General features: G+C 50.5%; 1 protein-coding gene across 19 annotated transcripts in view; it reads left to right on the top strand.

Moving 5' to 3' along the window:
- Window positions 1-22,235, top strand: part of Pyroxd2 (pyridine nucleotide-disulphide oxidoreductase domain 2) — a 32,637-nt gene that overhangs the window by 8,488 nt on the left and 1,914 nt on the right. For 2 of the 19 annotated variants that reach the window (XM_048807119.1, XM_015494611.2), the window contains exons 5-16: window positions 3,122-3,277; window positions 5,068-5,221; window positions 7,035-7,096; window positions 7,188-7,285; window positions 9,066-9,207; window positions 9,564-9,698; window positions 10,971-11,043; window positions 11,268-11,424; window positions 14,015-14,169; window positions 15,065-15,171; window positions 16,852-16,972; window positions 19,680-19,754. In XM_048807119.1, coding sequence (XP_048663076.1) covers window positions 3,122-3,277; window positions 5,068-5,221; window positions 7,035-7,096; window positions 7,188-7,285; window positions 9,066-9,207; window positions 9,564-9,698; window positions 10,971-11,043; window positions 11,268-11,424; window positions 14,015-14,169; window positions 15,065-15,171; window positions 16,852-16,972; window positions 19,680-19,754 — 1,435 coding nt within the window. Of the gene's footprint in view, window positions 1-3,121; window positions 3,278-5,067; window positions 5,222-7,034; window positions 7,097-7,187; window positions 7,286-9,065; window positions 9,208-9,563; window positions 9,699-10,970; window positions 11,044-11,267; window positions 11,425-12,310; window positions 12,741-14,014; window positions 14,170-15,064; window positions 15,172-15,435; window positions 16,568-16,594; window positions 16,826-16,851; window positions 16,973-17,327; window positions 17,967-19,679; window positions 19,755-22,235 lie in introns of those variants that run through there. The other 17 variants (XM_048807120.1, XM_015494612.2, XR_007349103.1 and 14 more) reach the window with 16 other exon arrangements.

Below are 22,235 nucleotides of genomic sequence, written 5' to 3'. Positions count from 1 at the left end.
AGATGCTCAGCTGCTGTTTACACCCCTTGGCTTCTGTAACTGGTTCATGTAGAGGAGTTCTGTGAATTCGGTGACTATAGAAACCCAAATGAAGAAATTATTACTTGAGAGAAAGAATGTAAGCACCCTCAGGCCAGCACTGGATAAATTTAGCCAAGGCCCAAGGGTGTGTCTGGGATCCTCAGCCCACACCACACTACAACTGGAGGCAGTTTGTAACTGTACCCATAGTTGATGGAGGCAGATGTTGGGCACCAGAGGCAACTTCTGACCTCCCTTCCTCCCTTCCATAAGTCTTAGCTATGTTCCCTCTCCTGGTGCTTTATTCTGGGAAATCTCCCTAAAGTGGGACTACTTGGACCTACATGTCCAGAAGAATGACCGGGGAAACTAAAGGGGAAACAGAGATGCCCAGGGGTTCTTGCTCAGAGGCCTGGTGCTGTAGGAGTCGTGGGGCCTGGGAACTGGCATTTTGTAGCAGTCTCAGGTTGTTGTGAAACAGGAAGCCACCAGACACCCCTTTGAAAAACAAACCTGTAAGTCCCCCTTGTCCATGGTCTCTCAGACATACCTACCTTGACCTCCCCAACAGTTTCCACCTGGGACAGCTGGCCTGCTGAGAAAACTCATGGGTTAACCAGAGGAAGTAGTCTGTTCTTGTTTTATTTGTGTTTTTAAAGAAAACTGGATACTTGAAAAAAAATCTCATGGAGATAATCTCATGGCTGTTTAATGCTCCCCTTCTTGTTTCAACTCCATGTAATTAAAACCATCAAGAACAACAAAGGTACCGTTTTTTAAAATACTTTTTAGTTGTAATGGACGCAATACCTTTATTTATTTTTATGTGGTGCTGAGGATCGAACCCAGGGCCTCACATGTGCAAGGCACGTGCTTTACCACTGAGCCACAGCCCCAGGCCCCCAAAGATACCATTTTTTAAGAGTGTCCTAGAGGCAGTCAAAAAAATGTTCATTTTTGACTAGTTATACTTGAAATAACTCCTGGGCTCCTCTCGGGTCCCTTATGTGGAGGGTTGATGGATTCCTTCATCCAGTCAGTGTTCCTGAGCACCTGCTCTGAGCCACACCCTGGGGAAGCCCTGGGAGACGTGGGCTGGGTGGGGTGAACGAGGGAGGGAGACCAGGACCCAAGAGAATTTCAGGTGGAGGTAAGTGGCAGGAAGAAAGTGAAGCCATGTGATAGGGACAGGCAGGAGCTCCTCCTTGAGGAGGTGACCTGGGAGCTGACATTCTAATGTCGAGAAGTCACCGGCTTTGTGCCTTGTGGACACGTGACCAAAGAGAGTTCTCGGCAGAGGGAAGTGGGGGTGGACAGGCCAAGGCAGACTTGAGAGGAAGGCAGGTGTGTGACTACTGCGGCCGTGACGAGGGGACTGCATTTAACCCAGGTGCAGGGGGAAACCAGTGGAGGCATTTAATTAGGAAGGAGAGTATGGGATTTATGACCCTGTGAAAGATCAGTCCCCTGGATCAAGACGGAGGCGGGTTGCAGGTTGATTGTTGAGGCAGCTCCTACAGTGATTCACAAGATGGCGACTTGGGCCAGGGGCAACAGACATAGAGGGAAGTGGACAACTTCTGCAGATGGAGCTGATGAGACTTGGCTGTGGACGGGATGTCAAGGGAGAGGGAAGAAGAGGAACTCAAGATGCCCTCTAGGGTCAAGAGTTCTCTATATTAAGAGGAACCAAGCTGGAAGTTCCTCCAACTTGGAATCAAATTTCTCTATCTTAATGTTAGAAAGGACCCAAAGGAGTCCCAACCCAAACTCCTAGCCATGTTTAGAGTCTCCTGGGCAGCATGCTCAATGTCCTGGGGATCTTGTCCATCTGGAATGTCTCTGGTTTGAAGCAACTCCAGCTGTAGTGGTCAGGAAGGTCTGTTCTAGTTTCCATGTACTGTCCTAATACTTCTACTCACAGACCTCATTTCTGTCCCCTGGAGCTACACCTTACTTGCAAGATATAGTATTCATCCACTCAAGTCAACAGCACACTTAGTGACTACACTGAATCTACACCTGGTGGACATAATAGTGAGCAAGACAGATAATGCCCCTGACCTCATTCTACTCTGGGAGGTGAAGAAAAAATTGAATGTATAATTACCATGTGCTGACAAGTGCTTTGGAGAAAAAAAAATGCAGGGAGATGGGACAGGGAGTACTGGCATGGTTAGGGGAGGCCTTGCTCATAAGGGTCACTTGAGCAGAGATCTTCAAAGAAGTGAGAGAACAGGCCGTGGATCTAGAGAAAGAAGTCTGTAGATGGCGACCACGGTAAGCCTGTGTTAGTAGCCCAGGCCCTTTGTTGTATCTGTGGAGAAGTAGATGTGTTCTTAGAAAGTTCTGTGTGCTGGTCAGGCCCCTCTAAATCAAATCATATTTTAACTGCATCAAGGCAACTTCCATTTAAAGTGACCCTGGAGTAAATGAGTCTGTAAAGTAAATAAAAATTTTTGGTGTAAATAATTTATCTACCTTGTGCCTATGGATTTTCACATAACCATTGCTTTATTGTGTCTTTCTAAATTTTAATTATTTATTTCTCAAGTGGGACAGTTATAGATTAGGACTGAGAGCCAGGGCCTGGGAGTCACACAGATGTGGTTTGGAAACCCAGATCTGCTTCCTACAGGGACCTGAGACAAGTTATTTAACTTCTCTACCTTCGGTTATGGCATTCGTACCAAAGAGGATAAGAATACCGCCAGAGTTGTTGTGAGGTAGTAATTGTAGACCCCAGCACTGCCTCTGGCACAGGGTAAGCATGATATGCTGCAGCTTGGTGTAGCAAGGTATGGCATAGTGTGGCGGGCACTGTGCTCTGGTGTGGTATAGTTGGTGAGGTGTGCTGTGCTCTGGTGTGGTATAGTATGGCAAGATGGTGCATGTGCAGTACCGTATGGTCTTCTTGAGTGCCTGAGCAAAAGGGCTTTTATAAACCTATATTTTTTTAAAAAATGGGATCCAGGATCACACACCTTGGGAACCTGCCCACAGGTACCTAAATGGTCTCACAAACACAGTTGGAGAAAGGAGACTGGGGACGGAGACCACAGACCTCTAAAATGTTGCCTGCGTTGTTTGTATTCTGCAGAAACACGGACTGAGGCTTCATCTCAGAAATCCCTACTCCTTCACCCCCATGTTGGAAGAGGGCACAGGGGGCAACGTGCCCAGATCCCTTCTTCTGGGAACAGACATGACACAAAACCAGAAGCAAATTGCCCAGTTCTCACAGAAGGATGCCCAGGTAAGGAAGGTGTCCAGAGACCCAGCTCCTTCTCCCTCGCCAGCCTGGAGGGGGCTTTTGAAAGGAAATGGGTCTGGTTGGAGCCATCCTAGAGCAATGTCCCAGTAGATGGGCTGCCCCGCCTTCCCTGCAGAGGGCTCCAGTCTGCACTTGCCTGTGATCTTAGGCTGTGAAGGAAAGGGACGGAGGATGGCATTTGCGACCAGTGGACACTGCCAGCTCTTGAACCTGCTTGTGCTCAGTATGGGGTCAGACCATCTCCACCTGCTGTGTGAGGGTGTACTTTGTAACCCAAGTGGTTATCCATGTTAAAGTCACGATGGAGGCTGACGGGCAGATCAGAGATCACTCAGAACCGACTGTTCTGCATCAGGAGGGCTGGAGTCAATATCGTTCAATTTGGCTTCATCCCGGGCGCTCCAGGCAGAAAGCGTCCATGAGGGTGCACAGGTCTGGGGAAGGAAGCACACACACCAGACAATGTGCAGTCTCTTGGGATTACTGCCCGGGAATTCTTGAGCAGCCTTGTCCACGTGAGTCACTAGATGATGGGACGGGCCTGGTGTGACAGGTTCTGTGGACATGGAAAGGAACTCTGGCCACTTTCGTACCCATCCTGCATACAAGCTAAAGGTGTAGCATTAAGTCATATCTTGGTGGAGGCGTTTTATAAGAACCTAGGTGAATGCCATCCATGTGCGTTGCTTCCTGTGGCTTTCATGAAAAACGGGGTAAAATCTAGAGAACCACGGGCCACAGGCCCAGTGCACATCTCTCCAACCAGTGCTTTCCAAATCTGGTGGAGGAGCAGGATCTCCTGGGGACTTAGCTTTTTTACAGTATTTCTCTTGTGATCTTTTTGTGCAGTGGGCTCAGGACCACGGCCTCCACCCTCCAAATCCTGCTCGCCTCAGGTGCACTAGGCAGGAGTCAGCACAAGGCCTGGTCCCTGGGCCTGCAGGACATTGGTGGTGGCTCTGCCTTCTAATGACCACATAAGCAGGAGGCCAGGGCCTGTTTCCCATTGCGGAACCTAAGGAGCCTGATTTCTGGTTTTACAAGTTGTCATCTTAAAGGTCTGTCCTAGAGAAGGGTGTTTAATTTCATTTTTACCAAGACTTCTCAAATGTTCCTCAACACAGAACCTTTCTTTATGTGACACTTAAAGTTCGTGTGTGTGCCCATGGGTACAGCTGAGCCCACATTAAAAGTTCTGGGCTGAGAATCAAGAGAAGGCCTCTGGTGGCTCCGGCATCTGCCCCTGCCCTGTTGCCTGTCCAGCGAAGGGAGTGTGGGAGTTAGAAACCGGCCATGGACAATGGGTTCCGTGTGGGAGCTTGAGGAAAGAGGACGCAGGCCTGGTTGCCGCAGGTCAGGAGGCGACATATCAGACTGATGGGCCAGGAGAGAGCAGACGGGAAGGGGTCTAACTTCTACCAGTCACATGTGGAAGGACAGAAGGACAGAGAGAAAAGCTTCAATGTGGTTTTATCACAGAGCCCAGACCCTGAGCAGCTTGCCAGCTTCCTGTGGCTGATGTTGGCCCACGCTGACCCTGTCCTCGGTGGCTCTCCTACTGCCCACCTGGCACTGACCTCAACTCTCAGACCTAGAAGTGAGAGGACCCAGCGGAGCCAAGCTGAGCCGCAGCAGGGGCTGAGGCCTGTGAAAGCATCCGGGCTCCTCTGTGGAGTGCAGCATCCTTGTGGGAATGGTGTGGGGCAGAGCATGAGAACCACATCCTCGTGGGATTCCTCACAATGGAGCCTTGACCTACATCTCTGTTCCAGGCCTTTCCCAGATACGAGGAGTTCATGAATCGCTTGGTATCAGCCATTGACCCTCTGCTGGACGCAGCCCCAGTGGACACCGCGGCCTTCCAGCGCGGCTCCATGCTGCAGAGGCTCAAGTTACTGTCCACCCTCAAGCCCCTGCTGAAGGCTGGTGAGTCCCAAGTGCAGGCATCGGGGCAGGAGGAGTAGCCTTCACGGAGGCATGTTCTTAATGCCTGGACAGAAGGTTGAACCGCCATGGCAGCCTGCCAGTGGTGACCAGTTAAGGCCATTAGGACTTCTCCGAGCACTTTACTGAGACTCGGGCTGATGTGCCCTTAGAACCTGAGACAAAGGCCTAAATACAAGTAGCTGATTTAGAAAGGCGACCCCAAGGCCCCAAACTAGGGGAAAGGAGGAATGAAACTGGACCGAGGGAGAGCCACTGCCAGGGTGTGTCATTGCCCTGGCCACCAAGATGGGCAACGAGGCACTGGACCTGCCTGGACCCTCTGTGAAATGCATTTGAGGACCATTCCTGGAGAAGAAAGAGAGATTTATCCAGCAGGCTCTGTCCCCCAGGGTCAAGGGTTGCCCCTTAGGATGTCCTGGTCAGTGGGTCACCTGGCATAGTACCAAAGGAGCCCAGGGAATAAATGAAGCAGCACACTTTATAGGACTGAGGTGAGATTGCTGCTGGGGTTTCAGTGTGTGAAGCTGATCAAAGCTGCAAAAGGTGCTTATCCTGCTGTGGCTGGAGTAAGATTGAGGGGCCAAGAGAATGTAAAGAACTGTCTCCACATAAAGTGGATACTAGATTTGAGTGCAGCCAGGAGAAGTTCTGTGATGAATTAGTAATGTCTGCCATGGGTATGAGAAGGGACGGTCCACAGAGTGTGCTGTTGTTTACTGTGACCCTGTAGGATGTACAGACCAAGTTAGCGTCAGTGTCCTAGAAAAGTACTGAATCAGTTAGTTATGATCACAAGGGGGAAAAGCCCATAAAACCACCATGGCATGCATATAAAAATAAACCTTTTTTTCTCCCTAGCATGTGTGGTTTAGCTCATCCCAGCTGGTTCAGCTGATCCAGTCTGATTTCATGCATGTGCTTGTGGCTAGGACAGGCCATCATGGGCAGCTGGGCCTCAGGTGTCTCATCCTCCTTATAGAAGCAGCATCCTAGTCTGGGTATGCCCTTCTTATATCAATGGAAGACAACATGGGGCTGATTCCTGGTTCCCAGGCCTGTTATAAGGCTCTGTGTCACATCTACAGACCTGCCATTGGCCAAGCAAATCACATGAATAAATCTGGAGTCAAGGCTCAGGTCAAACCAGTTGTGGGTAGAAGGAACTGCAGTTATACATCAGAGTGTAGATACAGGGAGGATCTACCCTACATGCCCCCAAAGTAGATGTTCCTTTCAGACTTCCAGCCCAAGGAGTTTTAAACAATAAACATTTGTGTAATAAATATTTATTGAGCAACTACTATTGTCAGACACCAAGCTGCACACAAGGACCACAACGGCTAAGACCATGATCTCTGCCTTCAAGGACTATTGGCCAGTGGCTGTCTGAATTGGTCATAGGAATGGTCCTCTCCTAGGGTATGGGCCTTACAGAGTTCAAAGTAAGAGAATAAGGTACAAGATAATTTTTTTAAGTAGTAGTAAGTGCTAAATAAAATCAGTGCCCCTGAACTTGCCAATGCTTTGCCTATCTCATTGAATCGTCAGCTAGCCTTTTGGGGTGTGAGACAGGACTCCCATTTTACAGATGGAGGAACAGGTTCAGAGATGTTAACCTGTGTCCAAGGCCGTGCAGTTGGTAAGGGAGGAAATCATAGCCGGCATCCACCCCGCTGCACTGCCCACCGTTGGCAGATCTCAGTCTCCTGCCATCCTTTCATCGCCTGGGACCAGATCAGAGTGTTTCCTCACAGCCCGTCTCTGTTGATGTTTTGGGGTTCCTCTCTTTCAGGTCGCACCCTGGGAGCTCAGCTTCCCCAGTACTACCAGGTGTTCACAGCTCCCATCACCAAGGTGAGCAGCTCCCAGCCCCAGGCCCCGCGGCCCTCCGGGACCTCTCCTGCCAGCCAGGCCCTGAGCGCTTCTCCCGCGGTTCTTCATCCAGGTGCTGGATCAGTGGTTTGAGTCTGAGCCCCTGAAAGCCACTCTAGCAACGGATGCTGTTATTGGAGCCATGACAAGTCCTCGCACGCCGGGCAGTGGGTGAGGGAGAGGGAGGAGGGCCGCGCGAGGAAGCGGAGGCTCTGCTGAGAGCCAGCAGGAAGGACAAGGGCAGAACAGCAGAGCTGTCATTTACGGAGCTACCAGGAACCAGGCACTTAGCCAAGCACCTCACACACGGTGAACCTCATAGCTCCATCCGAGATCTGTGGTTCAGAGAAGGGAAGTGACGTACACAAAGTCACACAGCTAGTAACTAGCAGAGCCCTTAGCTACCACTCTGTGCTCCCCTAGGAAAGGCCTCCCAAGGATATCAACATACTTCCTGCCTCTCGCCCTTCCCTTCCTCTCCCTCCTTCTCTTTCTCTCCTCTCTCCCCTCCCACCATGCTCTTTTCCCTGGGCTCTAAGACACTCACAGGCACCTTCTACGGACAGGAAGCTGCCTCTCTGAGCAGGGCACATGCCTACATCCCAGTCCAAGGAGGGCATCACACACAGTGAGGGCTGTGGTCATGGTTTGACCTAAGGATCCCCTTGTAGGACTAGGAATGGAGGAGCGTGCACATGCGCACGGGTTGGGATGGAGGATGCTGCCAAGTGCAGCCTTTCCAATGTACCGGAAGACGCAGCTAGAAGCTGTCAAGGTGGCTTTTCTCTCAAGGGATGAGAGCATCCCTCGGAAGTAGCTTTTCAACACATATTGAGCCAGCCCCAACTCCCCCCGGGCCAGGGAGAAGAGGGCTGGCGGCAGCTGCTGCACCCTGGCCCAGCTCTGCGATCTGCCAGCCAGTTGGTCTCCAGCTGGATTCCTGTCCTTTTCTCTGGGGAGTGGGGCGGGAGTGTCTGTGGGAGGCTTAGAGGCTGCTCAGTGGGCCATGAAGGTACTGGTTCCTTCTTTCTTTCAACAACTGCTGATGGAGCGGTGCCTGTGCGAGGTGCTGGGGAAGTGAACAACCAGAAACCCCGATGGCAGAGAGAGACCCAGGGCTAGTGATGAGGATGAGGGTTAAGATAGGAGGCCCCCAGGGAAACTCCAGCTGACCCCAATGAGACACCTGATCCAGACCTGGGGGACAAACTATGAGGCAGGAAAGGCTCCAGGCCAGCCGCAGCAGCTGGACAGGTGAGCAGAGTGCTCCGTTCCAGGAACCGGAAGAGCTCGAGGCTCCGTTCAGTGGGGGTGTGGGTCAGGACACGGATGGGAGGCCCGAGGCCACCTCCTGAGGCGCCTGTTCCCCTGAGAGCAACAATGAGCCGGTGAAGCTTTGAAAGGAGAGGAGTGGTGGGAACCAGCTGGTTCTGAGGTTGCCTGCGTGGAGGAGACTGCAGTGAGCAAATGTGGGGAGAAGGCGATGCCCCTGGGGGCCCTCCTGTGGCAGTTTCAGGGAGACCAGAGCGAGGCACCAGGGGACAGTTGCCTCTAGAGTTGCTTGGAAGGAAGAGTGGACAGAGGTGGAATTGGATATAGAGGGTGAGGGACTGGCAAGGGTCAAGGTTGACACTTGGGTTTACTGGGTGGGGGATATCAGGAAGAAGCAGCTTGGGGAATGGGGAGAGGCGATGCCTGCCAAGGAAGCAGGGGGTAGCTACTCACAGTACGGAGCTCAGGAGCTGGGGCGGCAGGTTTGGGCTTTGCTGCAGACACATTTGCATGGAGAGGGATACAGATGAGAAGGCAAAGGGCTTTTCCAAACTCATTTCAAGTCTCATGGAAAGGGCTGGATGGGGGCAGGAGAGGCTGAAGGTATGGAAAGATATTCGCATCTAAAAACTGGGAGATGAAACCTCACCTCCAGCACCATCCTGTGCTCTGCCCTCAGGTACGTGCTGCTGCATCATGTGATGGGTGGTCTGGAGGGGATCCAGGGTGCCTGGGGCTACGTCCAGGGTGGCATGGGTGCCCTCTCTGAGGCCATTGCAAGATCGGCCATTGCACATGGAGCAAGTATCTTCACTGAGAAGGTGAGGGTCCCTCTCCCCCTCCTCTGGTTGGCCTCGGATTCGGGTAGTCCCTAATGGACAGCTGGGCTCAGAGTCAAGAGACGACAGTTCTGTAGCCTGTCAGTGGCTGAGCTGTTGTCACCGAGGTCCCAGTTCCTCTGACCACCCTTTGGATTCACCAGTCAATAACCACAGTCAGCAAAGCTGGGGGGTGGGGGTGGGGGGTGGAGGCTCCCTGAGTGGCTGCAGACTTGGAGGGTGGGACAGGGATGAGGAAGCTGGGAGCTCCCAGGAGCGGTGCAGACAGTGGAAATCCCACCTGATCCTATGCCGTTTCCTTCTGGGGGTTTCTGGGACCCCTTGCTGGTGGGCTCCAGACAGTGGCTAGGGTGCAGGTGAATGGCGAAGGCCACGTTCGAGGAGTGGTGCTGCAGGACGGCCTGGAGGTGAGGAGCAGAGTGGTGCTGTCCAGCGCATCCCCGCAGATCACCTTCCTGAAGCTGACCCCACAGGTGAGGCGGGGTGCTGGGTGGACAGGAGTGGAGATCTCTGCCAACACAGGGACAGGAAATTGTAGGGGGGTGGGCTGCCTAGGGCAGGAGGTGCACGTGCCAAGTCTCCTTATTTGGAGAAATGGGAAGGCAATGGGCAGGTAGCAAGCAGGGAGGGCCTCACAGGTGAGGAGGAAGAGCAGAGAGGTGAGGTGACCTAGGTCATGCAGCTGGAAATTGGAGGAGCCAGTGCTGGAACCCAGATCTGACTTCCTAACTAAAGTTATTTCTACAACTTTCCTATTCTCTGAATTCCTCCCCTCTTACCAACTCTCATTTCACTATCTTGTGTCAGAGATCTGTTGCCATATTAATGCTGGGCATATAAGAAGAAATATTAGCTTGCAGATCTGGAGAATTCAATCTCTTGGTTGAATTCAACTGATCTGGGCTTGCTTGTGCACCCACCGTCAGCTGCGGGGCAGCCAGTCAGACCTGTTGATCTGGGGCTGGACGTGTTCAGGTGCCTGGGAGCTGGCTGGCTGTGGCTAGTCCAGGATGGTTTCTGCTGGAATGACCAGGGTGACTGAGCTCTATTTTCATGTGTCTTTCAAACTTCAGCACAGCAGTCCTGGCATGTTCTCAGGATCTGGCCAAGGACAAAAGGAAGCAAGCTCAATCATGCTCATGCTGTTGTTGGATAACTTTGTATCTTATTTGATAACTTTGTTTAAAACAAGTCTCAAAGTTCAGCCCAGAGTCAGAGTGGAATGCCTCAAAGTTACATAGAAAAGGGGTGTGCACACAGCGGGGGCTGAGGATTTAGGGAAGGTATTGAAATTGGCCACACTTCCCTTGTCCCAAAAGAGAAGATAATGTGTTTATGAGCTTGGAGCTCCCAACCATTACTGGGCTGTTCCTGGGGGCAGCACCACTTTTTTTTAAAGTGTTTTCACTAAAAGCATTCCACCCAGATCAGTGCAACACATCTTAAGGCAATTCTGAGGTATCAAGACTTCCAAGAGCTTATAGACCAGAGAGAAAAGAGGCATGCATACCTGGCCCTGGCCCATGTCATCCAGGTGTGAGCTGTGTACCCAGGACAGCTGGCAGAGTGCAGAGGAGAGGTAGTGAGTGTGAGTGGGAGGGGATCCAGGAAGGCTTTACAGAGAAGGTGGTTTTGACTGAATGCTGAGGAATAAAGAGGGTTTCTAGAGGCAGAAGTTGAAAGACCAGTCTGAGCAGGAAAGATAGCCGCTCTCTGAGGCCTTTCTCTGAGACTTCCCCTTCCAGGAGTGGCTTCCAGAGGGGTTTGCAGAGAGAATTGCTCAGCTGGACACCCAGTCTCCTGTTACCAAGATCAATGGTAAGAGGCAGAACTGTGTTTTTTCACGCTCTCTGGGTGGGAAATCCTCAAGTCTGGGAAAATCCACCCACACCATCACCTCCATGCCCTGCCCTCCAGCCCAGCCCCCTCGTTTGAAGGTGAAACACTTTCAGACTCCCCATCCACCACCCGGGGAAGCATGGCGATGCTCTAGAGAAAGGACCCTGGAGTGGGTGGGCCTGACCGTCTCTTTGGTCCCTCAGTGGCTGTGGACAGGCTGCCCAACTTCCTGGCAGCACCCAATACTCCCACGGGCCAGCCGCTGCCCCATCACCAGTGCTCCATCCACCTGAACTGTGAAGACACCCTCCTCCTCCATCAGGCCTTTGAAGATGCCATGGATGGCCTGCCGTCTCACAGGTGGGTGGCCCCTGGGACTTTACATCCCCTGGAGGTTCTGACACAGGGACCTGGAGTGAGGGTGACTGTTCAGACGCAGCAGGGATCAACCTCTTCCACCTGGGGCTGAACCTTCCCAGTGACCTGGAATCTGACTCAATCCATACATGAGTTCCAAGGGCAGGAAGTGCACCCCGGGCAAGAAAGCTGTGGACCAGGGCAGCTGGGGTGAAGAGTGGGCCATGCCCAAGAGTGTCACTGCATAGCCCTCCAGAGGACTGCATTTGTGCTGGGAGAAGAGAAGGAAACGCTTTCTGGGAGAGAAAAGGAGGATTTCTGATTCCGTCCAACAGAGGGCACCCATTTGCTGAAACCCCGTTCCATGTCTTGTGTTGTGTCTTATAAGCTGCCTTCATGCAAACCCCTAAAAGTGTTCCCATCTCCTGCCCTGGTTGAGTCTCTGTCCTACCAGAGCAGGTGGGCCCACCCTTCCATCCTGTCCACTGTGCAATGGACGCTTGCTGAAATCTGTGGGTGCCAGGCTCGGTACTTGGCACACATGGGGGGAGTGGGGTGTGAAACAGACACAAAGCTTATGATGAGTGGCCACACAAACATTTGTGGCACAAGGTAAAGAAGACATGGGGCTAAAGAGAAAGGTGCAGGGCAAAGTTTACCCATTTTTAAATGTTTTGAGGCCCCTATTCTGTGTCAGGTTTGGTTCAGGGACCTGGGCACAGAGCAGCAAGCAAAGTCAACAAGGCCTCTGCCTGAGTTGCCGACCTTTCACTGGAGGGAGACAAGACAGTCAGCATCACATGCTGGTGATAAGTGCTAGGGAGAAAATAAAGGCAGGGGAGGGGAACGTTTGCTATATAAAAAGCTAATTCCTGTGATATTGGAACAGAGACCTGAAAGAAGTGAGAATACTGGTTTTGCGGATATCTAGAGAAGAGCATTCACATGGTGGGGTGCAAAGGCCCTGGGGCAGGAGTGTGCTGCTGTGTTAGAGACAGAGGTATGAGGCCAGAGTGACTGGGGAAAGAACCTGGGAGGGAAGGGGCTGAGAACCGCAGCAACTCCATCCTGTTGGGTTTTGTCACAGCTCCTGGCTTTCACGCCAGGAAAGTTTATGCTGAGCCTGACTTATAACCTCTGTCCTGGCCACTGTGTGGAGGAAAAGGGAGGGCATCTGTTGCAATTGATTACTGATGCAGAATCCAAGGGAAGGGGGACAGTGGCTTGGACCAGGGTGGGAACAAAGGAAGTGACGAGAAGTAGCCAGATTCTGGGCATATTCTGAAGGTTCAGTGATGAGACTTGCTGTTGAACAGAAGTAGGGTGGAGTGAAAAGAAGGGCAATTAGAAAATTATGGTTGTATTTATTGAAAAGGGGGAGAGGCTTGGGGGAGGGGGGTTAAGAGGCATGGAGGTTGAGGTTGGGACAAGGTCACTGGAGATGCTGGTAGATGTCCAAGTTCAGAGGGAAAGTTGAGGGATGTGGGGGAGGGGCATTTCAGATGGCCTGAAGGATGCTCACAAGGTTGGTATTCATGGGCACCTGGTTCCGGGACTTCCCTTCCTCATCCTCGGGTACTGAACTCTCCAGAGGCTCAAGTCCCTATATACTATGATGTAATATTTTCATATAACCTATGCACATTCTGTGTACTTTAAATCACCTCTAGATGTTTTTTTTGTGTGTGTGGAGGTTACCGGGTATTGAACTCGGGGGCACTCAACCACTGAGCCACATCCCCAGCCCTTTTTTGTATTTTATTTAGAGACGGTCTCACTGAGTTGCTTAGTGCCTTGTCGTTGCTGAGGCTGGCTTTGAACTCGCCATCCTCCTGCCTCAGCCTCCCGAGCCACTGGGATTACAGGCATGCACCACCGTGTCCAGCCAGATATCTTATAATACACAATACAGTGAAATGCTATCCAAGTAGTTGTTATACTGTATTGGGGGAAAGCCTGTGTGTGTTCACAGACACGAGTCTTGTTTGTTGTTAATATTTTCAACTTGTGTTTGGTGAGTCCATGGAACCCTCAGATATGGAGGCCTGATGTTTTGGGAGGTCAGAGGGAAAATGTGCTCCGGGTAGAAAAGGTGTTGGTTGCAGGCAAAGGCACTGGGGCTGGACGTGGCTCACAGTCCACGGTTGGGTGCTGGAGCAGCCCCAGCAGCTCTGTTTGTTGGGCCGACTCAGGAACAGGTTCTGGTCAGGTGGGGTTTGCTGGTTGAAACCAGGCCACCTGGGCACCTGCTGTCTGGGTCCTGGCACCTTCTTGTTCTCACTGTATGTCCAGACCCTGGAGACATGGAGTTGGGGGCCCTGGTTAGAGTTCAAGGTGTCTGGGGAAGGAAGGGGCTGGGTCAGACCAGCAACTCGGGGCCCGAGGCCTGGCAGGGGCTGGGGCTAGGGCTGGAGGTGCTCCTCAGGGGTGGTCTGGACTGCCCTGGGGTTGGGTAAATAAGCCCTCTGGCCTTCGAGTGACAATGGGCCCAGTGTTGGTGTCATCTCAGGGCCTTCATTTTGTCCCAATTCGTCTCAGAGTGGCTCCCCAGCCCCTTCTCTTCAGCCTGACCGTCTCCTCCCCTGCATCGCAGGCCCATGATTGAGCTCTGCATCCCTTCCTCACTGGACCCCACCCTGGCTCCCCCCGGCTGCCATGTCGTCTCCCTCTTCACGCAGTACACGCCCTACACGCTGGCTGGAGGCAAGGTCTGGGATGAGCAGGAGAAAAATGCCTACGCAGACAAAGGTAAAGAGGGCTACACACCAGCCAGCCTCCAGGTGACAGCTGGTCCTGTGACCAAGTAGACCCCTCCCCTCCTGACCGCCTCATTCAAGATGAACACCTGCAGGTGCTGTCCCGAGAGGAGAGAGGGTTGCCCAAGGGAGGCTCACGTCAGCATGGTGACCGTCTGCTGGGTTGGGTGCTAGGCTAAGAAAGCCAAAGGATGTGGTTCCTGCCTCAAGTGCTGGAAGTCTAGTGGGGAGGCCATTAAGAAACCGAACACGGGGCTGGGATTGTGGCTCAGTGGTAGAGTGCTCGCCTAGCATGGGCGGGATCTGGGTTCGATCCTCAGCACCATATAAAAATAAAATAAAAATTAAAGATGTTGTGTCCACCGAAAACTAAAAATGAATATTAAGAAACTCTCTCTCTCTTTAAAAAAAGAAAAAGAAACCAACCGCTATTGTTCAACATATTTTATTGAACAAAATGAGGAAGCCCTGAGCCAGAAAGAAAAACTTGCAAGGAAGGGACTTTTGAACTGGGCTTTAAAGGATGAATAGGAGTTAGCCAGAGAGCAAAGGGCTTTGCAAGCAAAAGAAACAGCTTGAGCAGAGCAACGAGGTGAAAAAGAGGAGACAAGCAGCTTAGCCTCTGGGGTTGGGTAAGGAGTTGGGAAAGAGTGAGGCCTGGGTTGGCTAAGACCCATAGGCCTTTATGATGAATTTTTTATTTACTGTGGACTGTTTCTTGTTTTGCTTTGTTTTTTACTTACTAGGTATAATTTTCATAGGATAAAATGAACCCTTTTAAGCATATGCTTTAATGAGTTTTGGTAGATTTTCCAAGCTGTATAACTCTAACACCTCCCTCTTCTTCTTCCCAACACCATCTCATTCCCCTGCCGCTGGACACTCAGTGTTGGACTGCATCGAGGCCTATGCCCCTGGCTTCAAGGGCTCTGTGGTGGGCAGAGACATCCTCACACCTCCTGATCTGGAGAGAATCTTTGGGCTTCCTGGAGGGGTGAGTCTAAGCCTGGGTCTCTCATCATATTTCTCTTCCTGCACCCCACTTTGTGGCTGTGTCCCCTGGGCCTTACTTGGCCTTCTTCAAATGGGAGGATAGTGGCAGAGACCATGGTTGAGAGGGGACAGAGAAGTGGTCAGACCTAGAGAATGGGGGAGGGATGGGGACATGGAGACATAGGTGCCACCTGAGAAGGCCACCAGGGTTATGGCCCTTCTGCCTCCTTATCCACATCATCCTCTCCCATCTGACTTTCTTTAGAAGGAGCTCCCTCCTTAAAGAAGCCCGTCCTTGCGCTTCCCTTCAATTTATCAAATTCCAGAGGCCAGAGGCAGGGAGCCCAATTAGGAGATCAGCTTCAATATGGCAGCCACCAACCAGGTGGTTATTGAGCCAGAACAGTGGTGAGGCCAAAGTGAGATCTGCTGCAGGTATGCAATGCAGAGATGGCATGGAAAACCATGCTACTGTCTCATTAGTGCCTAGTGTTGATTGCACAATAAAATGGTGATATTTGAGATTAGGCTAAATAAAATTATCATTGTTATTATTTAGTTACTGAGGATTGAACCCAGGGCTTCCCACATGCTAGGCAAGCACTCTACCACTGAGCCACACCCCACCTCCTTCTACTTTGTTTTAGGACAGGGTCTTGCTGAGTTGCTGAGGTTGGCCCTGAACTTGTGATCCTCCTGTCTCAGCAGCTGGAGTAGCCAGGATCACAGGTGTACGCCACAGTACTCAGATCAATAAGATAGATTATCAACATTACTATTATGGACCAGTTTGCTTTTACCTCTTAAACGCGGCTACGTTTAAGTAAATCTAAAATTACCCGTGTGGCCCTCGTTAGGGTTTTCCTGGGCAGCGCTGGTCCAGATGCAGAGTGGAGATGGCCAGGCAGCGGGAAGGAAGGAAATGGGAGGGAGAGCACGCCTCGGGGCAAGTAGGGCTCTGTGGCCTTGGTGACAGTGCACTTGAGGAGGTGCAGGCAGAGGGCGGAGGTGATGCCAAGGGTCCAGCCTGGCGGCTGAGGAGAGGAGCAGACTTGGGGGAGAGCATGGCTCAGCTTGGGGCATGGTAAGCGGGCAGTAGGAGCAGCATCTCCAGCAGGGGTTGGTGTCCTTGTCCAGGACTGACACATCTAACCTTGCCTTGTCCACTTCTAGCCCAGGGATGGTCTGACCCAGGCAGGTGGAGCAGAACCTCACTGGGGTCCCATTGACCCTTGTCTGTCTTTGACAGTGATCCTGATGGAGCCTGGACCCCAGGAGTCCAGGGTGGCTTAGTCTAAGAAACGAGGTCCCGCAGAAGCAGCCTGCAGTCAGACAAATCAAATGCTCCTATTTTTCAGACATACTGAGGGAGATTCATGGTTTATGGAAAATCCCTTACAACCCCCCATTTCTTTCCCATTCAGTTTCCTCACCCTCTGAGGATGCCCCCCTCCTGGCCTTCTTTTATCCTGAAAAATGTCTCTGGAAAACTTCAGCCCCAGCCCTAGGACACGTGCTTTTCCTCTCTCATCCTCATCCCTTTCTGCACTTTTAAGAACCCAAGAAAATATCTTGGAAGGAGAAGGACTTTCTTTTCAGAACAGGGGAAGGGAAGAAACCTCGCCAGGGCAATAAAGACCGCAGCACTCGGATGTTAATGGCCACGGCCCTGCCTCCACAGAACATATTCCACTGTGCCATGACCCTGGACCAGCTCTACTTCGCCCGCCCAGTGCCCCTGCACTCCAGCTACTGCTGCCCTCTCCAAGGCCTGTATCTGTGCGGAAGTGGGGCCCATCCTGGTGAGTGATCCCGCTTCCCTGTGTGGGCTGTGAGGGATTGCAGGAAGAGGAGGAGGCTGCAGGATGAGGGCGAGAGGGGACGTGGACCCCCCCACCCCAGCAAGCCAGGCCCGTGTTCAGAATTCTCTGTGCAGGGTGAGCCCACAGGGTGCCTCTGCCTGACTGTCCATGACCCTCAGTTCAGCGCACACCGCCCGCTCCTTGGGTTTAGAATGTGTCCCACTAAAGGCATCTTACCCAATTCCAGTTTTGTGTTAAGGGAGACCCATGTGCCTAAATTCCCAGCCCATATATGAGAACAGAAAAGCTGACTAAAGCTCTTCAACTTTAAAATTCTTTCCTGTGCCACTTCAAGCTAACTGGTTGGGATGAGGCTGCTGCTTCCTACTGACACTTCCTCTGAGCTCTGCGGGCCTCAGCCTCTTAGAAAGGGCTCTACTCACAGGTCTTCCCCCTCCAACCTCATGCTGGTATTTTTTATTTGCCTGCTAAGGTTCTCACCAGGTAGCTTAGCATTCAGACTGCAGAGCAGACTGAGGGAGGTGGTGGGAACTGTGGCCCTCCCCTGCTGTGGCTGGAAGCCTGGAGGGAGCCCAGAGTCTCTTGGAGCAGTTGTCCCAGGGTCTCTGTAAGCCCTGCCTCATCCCTCCCTGCTGGGTTTTTTGAGAAAAGCTTTGGTTCCAGGAGGAGGTGTTATGGGAGCCGCTGGACGAAATGCAGCCCAGGTGGTCTTGCAGGACCTCAAGAGCGCAGGACGCTGAACCAACTCTGACGCAGGACAAAAATTCAGCCCTGAGCCTCTCTGTCAGACCTGGGCTCGGCTGCCCAGGAAGCTGTGCTCCAGTGGACACTGCTTGAGGCAGCCAAGTTCACAAGACTCAAGCCATTATTTTAGAAGAAATGTGCAAGTTACATGTAGCACAAGTTAACCCGTGCCCCATGCCTCCATGAATGAGCTGGTTTGTTTTATTAAAAAAACAATGTTTTATACAAATTGTTGGCTTGTGCTTTGTTTGTGATAGCAGAACTGTATCATAAGAGGTGGGATGAGCTCATCTGAGATACGCAGTGTTCTCACACCTGTTCACATCAGAAGAGTGTGATCCCGGCATCCTCTTCTGCGTGGCTGGGTCCCCTGACCAGCGGATGGAGGATTGCCTTGCAGAGACCCAATCAATGGCTACCACATTCCTGTCACTACAGGAAGGGTCCACAATCCCCAGTGACCCACTAAGTCACCCACAGGGGCATGGGCCTGAGCTATGCTTGTCATCTCAAGCCATCAAAACCTCCAGACAGGCAAATGGCAATCAAGGGTGACTTTGAAGTGGGTTCAGCTGAGGCCACCACTCCCGATTCCAAAGCACCCAGGCTTCTGCTTCCCATGACTTAGGCCTGTGCAGCACCAAAGCCTTTCAACATAAAACTATGTTGTCCTAAAGCAAGTTGTTGTCAGAAAGACTCATACAGATATCCCCCTGGCAATGCACCCCCTCCCAGCCACCTCTCAGATGTCAGCAGACAAGGCCACCATCCAGAGCACCCCCCTCTGTAGAGGAGACACAAGCTTCCTGAGCGTCTCCTCCCTTCTTTCCCCAGGCAAATTTACACAGGTGGAGTTATCCTCATCCTTACTTAATGATGATAAACCCAGATTTCTCAAGTGTAAAGAGTTGTTTTAAAGATCCAATAAGACAATAGATCATGTTTTAGTTCAGCACCTGGAGCATAATGAGCATTCAGTACAGAGCAGAGGGATTGCTGCTGATCTTAATGGTGAAGATGTCACGGTGGTTTCTGTCATCTTTTCCATCCAGCCTTGAAACTAGCCCATGGCAGGCACTGTCACCAAGACAGTGCACAGCACTTTTTGGGTTCACCTAGCTTTCTCCAAATTTCCTTGCATTCAAAATAGGTGCAACGGACTTGAGTTTATTGAAAATTCAGTTTGGGTCAGGATTGCTGGCTTGTTGAGATTTACTTTTCTCAAAAGATCTCTTGGGGCCCAAATGGGGAGGAAGATATAGATATAGATATATGCTTGGAAAGAAAGAAAGGCTGGAAAGGGGGAAATGAAATAGACTCCCTTTAAAACCAGAAGCAACTTTGTAATAACAGCTTTTTTTTTCTTCTTTTTTTTTTTTTTGGTACTGGGGATTGAATTTAGGGGTGCTCTACCTCTGAGCTACATCCCAAGCCCTTTATTTTTTTAATTTTGAAATAGGATCTTGCTGAATAGCTTAGGGCCTCACTAAGTTGCTGAAGTTGGCCTTGAACTTGTGATCCTCCTGCCTCAGCCTCCTGAGTTGCTGGGATTACAGGCCTGGGCCACTGTGCCTTTTCTACATCCAGCCCTTTGTACTTCCTCCTGCTGAGGACAGACACCAAGGAAACTGAAACTGACTAAATCTACATTAGTATACTTCCTGCCCTTTGTTCCCCTGAGCCTCCTCTTATGTCATAATAACTTTTCACACACCCCCCCGCACACTTCCCCTCAAGATGGAGATTTAAGACAGAAAAGTCTTTATCTTCCTCAAAGTGGGCTTTGAATAAACCCATTTTCCTCCCCAACCTGTCTCCCAAGTTTGAAGTGACAGTGGTAACGCTTTCCCCCACGGTGAAGGAGGGATCCGAGGAAGGGAGGGAGGAAGCAAGGTCCAAAGCTGACTAGTATCTTACGTAAGACGTGTTTTTCACCCTCCAGCAGAGCACTTGTACGTCACCCTGGGCCCCCACAGCAGATGGTCCTGGACGTGCCCTAACAGAGAAGAGAACAGAAGTGAGTAACAAACAGGAGCTTGGGAAATTCTCAGAGGCCTGGGGTGGATCACATCAGACTTGGTCTTTAAAAACACTAGTGATTATTTCTCTGGTAAACAAAACTCACCACAACTTAATGTAGGAACTTTTAAAAGTATAATAAAAAAGAAATATAAAACTCACACAGGTTCTGACCTGCAGAGAGAATCATGGCTACCATTTTATAATATTTCCAACTAGTCTTTCACACAATAGGGATCATATTCTCTATTCTATCTGTGGGCTTTACATGTCTTTCTTCCATTTTATTTCATGTTGGAACCACTTTTCAGAATCACAAAAAGTCTTTGAAAACATTTTTTTTAAAAAACTGCTGAATATTCCCTAATAAGGATGAATCGTAATTTATGATGAGTTCACCCTTGGGCTTGATTGCTAATTACCACCAGCCAAAGGCTGGCCAGCTACTCTTTTATGGTCTTAATTCTCTTTTATTGACTCTGATCACAAGGATGCAGCTGCTGTCCAGCCGAACATTCCTTCTAAAAGAGGAGGACCTTGGAGGAGGTCGGGGGAGAGGGAAAGAGCTGTTTTAGCACTGTGAGGAAGAACTTCCCACTGTTCAGTGATTTCCCATCCTGTGTCTCATGTCTCTGAATGATAACATTTGGTCCAGATGGAGAGACAGGATCAGGCCTTCGCACTATAGGGTGCCTTGTCTCCTACAAGCTCCGGCTCATGCCAACCCGCTGAGCAGGGTGGGTTCGTCTTACCCAAAGTGGTGGTTCGGCAAATTGGCTATGAATCAAGCAAATGGGTCCCTTGCTGACTGCAGCACATAAAACTCTTACAAGGATAAATAAGTCAGGGCCATATCATTTCCTGATTTATGGTTGCCTGTTTCCCTGAAGCAGGAGGAGCCCTTCTTTGGAGGCCCTCCTATAAGAGCCTGAGTTCTCAGGAAGCTCACCTGGCTAAATCATTATGCCTCAGAGTATTGCTGCACTGAAGGCCCCAGGATATGGTGACCAGAAGCTCAGGGACATGCAAGGTTTACAGCTCTGGGAGGGGTTCAGCTGTCCTAGTGGGAGGAATGAGAGATGTGTCTGACCAGCTGTGGGTTTGAGTTGGCAAAGCTGTTGAAATCCGCTGAGTTCTGAGGGATGCTGACTTCACTCCCATGGTAAAGGCTGGCATGCAGAGGGCAGCAGAGCACAGGGTGGCATTCACTGGGGGAGAGAGGCACATGGGAAATTAATAGAAACACAAAGGGAAAAAGAGAGAGAGAGAGAGAGAGAAATGCACATGGGCAGCAAACCTGAAAAAATATTTAACTTCACCTGCAATCAATGAACTGAGATTAAAGGCAATCATGTTTTACCTACAAGATTATTTGTATTAGAAAATTACCATGGGAGGGGGGACACTCTTGTATGCTGTTAGCAGTGGAATAAATTTGTATTTGAGACTCAAAATTTGAGACATCCGTGTACTTCGATGGGTTATTCCACATCTTATCACTTTGCTTAAGAAAATATCATTGATGTCCCCAAGGATTTAGGTACAAGGATATTCAAGCAGTTTTATTTGCAGTGCTAAAATATTAGGGATAGCCTAAATGTCCCTAAATAGAGAATTAAATTAAATGTGATAACTGCATGTGACAGGATAGCAAACAGCAATTTAAAATTTACATTTTGGAAGAAACTTTTTGTGATCAAATGGAAAAATGTTAGTAAAAAGTAAGATGCGCCAAGATGCTAATTTTGCTGATTGGTTGGTAGATCTAGATAGAAATAGAGATAGAGATTGCCGCAGTCTGGCTGGGCACAAAATCACGAGCCACTCAAGCAGGAACAAACTTTATTTTTGAAACTGCCACCAATGCCCCGTAGGCTCCCGGGAAAATTGCCGACGGACACACACACGTGGCGTTTTCCTGGACCCCAACAGGAAGTCCCTCCTCCGGAATTCCCTCCTACCGCACTTCCCCAACCAATGGGAACTCTCCAGGAGTCCCTTAGCAGGCCGAGGTGGACAGCAGGAGTCCAATATCCATATGAATGCAGATCTTAACATAATCATATCATCTCAATGGCTTGCTGGCGGCACCTTTCAACCAAAAATGCCATGCATCATATTACTTGGTTATGGCTCTTAGCAAGAGATAGCTGTTTTATACATTTGTAATTTTTGCATATACATAAACATACAGAGAGAACAGAAACAAGGAAGGAGAGACAGGAAAAGATGGAGAAGAACAGAAATGGGGGAAACTGAGGTGGGGCAAGGTACAGCCCAGTGTTAGCACTAGCTCCAAGTCTTTCCAGCCACTTGGAGGCAGTTTGCCATGGTCTGTCCTACCCTCATTTAACCTGTTTTATCTCAAAAACAAGCCCCAAGTGAATGGATGGGGCTTTGGAACTTTGTCTAAAATGATGATCGAGGCCTGTTCCAAATGATTTGTGCATTACTTGTGCTTTGATGTATATTAATTGGT

Source organism: Marmota marmota, unplaced genomic scaffold (genome assembly GCF_001458135.2).
Source record: "Marmota marmota marmota unplaced genomic scaffold, marMar, whole genome shotgun sequence".
Taxonomy (NCBI): Eukaryota; Metazoa; Chordata; class Mammalia; order Rodentia; family Sciuridae; genus Marmota; species Marmota marmota.
The sequence above is the reverse complement of the archived record's forward strand: the minus strand, read 5'-3'. Positions and strand labels throughout refer to the sequence as shown.